This window comes from Etheostoma spectabile, chromosome 6 (genome assembly GCF_008692095.1).
Source record: "Etheostoma spectabile isolate EspeVRDwgs_2016 chromosome 6, UIUC_Espe_1.0, whole genome shotgun sequence".
Classification (NCBI taxonomy): Eukaryota; Metazoa; Chordata; class Actinopteri; order Perciformes; family Percidae; genus Etheostoma; species Etheostoma spectabile.
Genome location: NC_045738.1, coordinates 15,611,623 through 15,614,177, shown reverse-complemented (window position 1 = coordinate 15,614,177; position 2,555 = coordinate 15,611,623). Strand labels below are relative to the sequence as shown.

The following is a 2,555-nucleotide window of genomic DNA, read 5'->3' as shown; positions in this document are numbered from 1 at the left end:
ACGTATTGTACTATGACTTTTTCTGTCAGAGTATATTGTTACATTTTTTATGGCATACACACAAATTTAGTTCAACACATTAGTGTTTGCAAAACCACTATGCAAACATTTGCGTTGTCCTGAGTCATTTGTGTAGCTCTTCTTTAGACAGGCGGATGTGTCTTTCAATGATCAAGCTTTTGCTTTGCCCACTGTGCCATAGCTCTGTCCTCACGGTTAGGCATAACAGTAATCATTCAGTAGTCACTATTGTGGAGCAGTGAATGACCAGACGGCCTACAGCTTCCATTTCAAGCCATGAATAACCTGATTCAGCTTCTACCACATATTCACTGATGTCTTCTGTCTGCATCTGCTCAGGGTCCTTCTGCACAAAAGCCAATCAGAAAGCAAGGTGGACACACACAGGATGATTCTCTCAACTACGCTTCTTTACACTTTGGGAATGAGCAAAAGTGAGAATATATGTTTTTCATTCATGTTACTGTATATTATAACAAAGGTTTTATTACATGGAAAATGTATGATGGTATATGTTCATTTTCTAGGCACAATCCTACGAAAGTGGAAGATGTGTATTCTATGGTGTCTAAGCAAAAGCCACTTAAAAAGGTCAGAAACCCATAAACAAGATTTTTTTGGATGTGTCATGTTCAGTTTATTACTTTATAGCATTAAAGGCAATTTTGTTTGTCTAAGTAACTTTAATTGATGATCTACAGTATATTGTGTTTGGGGTTACAGTAAAGCTGCTACTCAAACACAGAAAATACGTATGTTTTGTAGAGTACAACAACTGTGTTCTAACAATACAGCAGCAAAGAGGATGTTTCCTCTTTAGACATAATTTCTCTGTGACAAATAACTTAATCAGGGAAAACATAATCTTCAAGTCCACACAAGCACTAAATGTCTGTAAATATGAATGTATGTGGGCATAAAATCCAGATACTGTCAGAAGTAATACTTTATCTAACAATCCCTGTTATCCTCATAGAATGATGAAAGGTTGGAGGACTACGAGAACATCAGCACAGCACCCACAGTCAAATCTCAAAATGCATCGAACTCTGACACAGACACCAGTGAGGATGAAATACAGATCAATTATTCACAGGTGAGCTTCAAGCCAAATTCTGGACTTCAGAGAGCCGTCAGAGACTCCAGCAGCTCTGATGATGAGGGGATACAGTACTCTGAGGTCAAAATCTGAGTTTAGATACTCTTAATCTTATAGGTACAGCCAACTCTTCAATAGGGGTTTCATCGCTGTATTGTTTAATTCAATTTTAACATTTATTTTCCCTTAGTGCCTATCCTTTTCAGTGTGCAGTAAGAAGTACTAAACAGAAGAGAAAAAAAATGTGACCAAACACATGGCACCTTTAATATAAAGAAAAAATAATTTTGTTAAGGAAAGTATTTGTGGGCCAATATATATCTTTGTAAAATTAATGACATTACTTTGACATTTATGAACAGTACAATGTGTATGCGCAATGCTTAATATCATAAACATGTTTTGAAGTCAGTTCTTGTATAGGATGCTATGAATGTATTTCTTTGTTTTTTTTTTTAACAATCACAAACATTTTTGTAGTTTAACACAAACAATTACAAAATGATCAATAAAAATGTTTGACAAACTTTGTTACTGTATCTTTCCCTATGAACAAAGGTTTCAAACAATAACATTAATGAAAATGTAAGACAAACGTTAGCATTGAAATATTAAATATAAGTGTGACAGCATTCATCTATATTAGTAAACCACATAGAAGAAAAAAGTTCATCAGATTAAAGGGAACATTTATTGTTATGGTCTACTGTGCTGTAAGTACCTAATATATGTATTCAAAATCATTTTTATTGTGATTTTGTTTTGATATGTACTTTTCAGTAAAAAGACACAAGATGACGTAACCTGTTACAGTAATGAATATTGAGAGCTGCAGTTTCTTTCTTCATTGCCGAAGATTTTTTTAGCTCAGCTGAGTGTGGAAAACTGAAGTGGGATATGATAAAGTCATGTAGCCATTTGAAGCCCACGAATAACGTTTCATTTCCTCCAAAGTTAAGCCATAACCTTTTCATTGTCCTATGAGACCATGAGTGTCAGCAACTGTCTCTTCTTCCTTCACGTCCTCTCCATTGCTTCCTCTGGAGTGCATACACTCAGTCATCTTGGAGTCCAGGCCTCTGAGCTCCCCTTCAACCAGCATACCCTCTGATTTGGCCTGAAGTTTAGCAAAGTCCACCTTGGCGTCGTTAAGAGAGTCTTCCTTAACTTCTCCTCCCTCTTCCAGAATGGTTTTATTGGCGAAAATCACATCCACTTTGGAAGAGTGGGTCTACAGGAAAACAAAAGATTTGCTTTTGTCATGGAGAAGAGATAGTATTTTTTTGTTACACATTAGATGCCATTGCTTCATTATTTAAAAAAAAACTTAATGACATACAGTACAATTCTATGACTTATTATTTTGATATTTCTATGATATTTCTATGATATTTCTATATTATGGTGTTCCAATCTGGTTTTAAGACATTTCATA

The 2,555-nt window shown here is 35.2% G+C and overlaps 2 protein-coding genes across 2 annotated transcripts in view; one reads left to right on the top strand and one right to left on the bottom strand.

Moving 5' to 3' along the window:
* si:dkey-24p1.1 (B-cell receptor CD22) overlaps positions 1 to 1,762 on the top strand; it is a 14,115-nt gene extending 12,353 nt beyond the window's left edge. Inside the window, exons 15-17 of the mRNA XM_032517387.1 lie at positions 361 to 455; positions 549 to 612; positions 998 to 1,762. Of these exons, the coding sequence (XP_032373278.1) occupies positions 361 to 455; positions 549 to 612; positions 998 to 1,213 (375 nt within the window). The 3' untranslated portion in view covers positions 1,214 to 1,762. The remainder of the gene's footprint in view (positions 1 to 360; positions 456 to 548; positions 613 to 997) is intronic.
* LOC116690434 (myelin-associated glycoprotein) overlaps positions 1,636 to 2,555 on the bottom strand; it is a 9,336-nt gene continuing 8,416 nt past the window's right edge. The window contains exon 12 of the mRNA XM_032517391.1: positions 1,636 to 2,351. Coding sequence (XP_032373282.1) covers positions 2,091 to 2,351 — 261 coding nt within the window. The 3' untranslated portion in view covers positions 1,636 to 2,090. The remainder of the gene's footprint in view (positions 2,352 to 2,555) is intronic.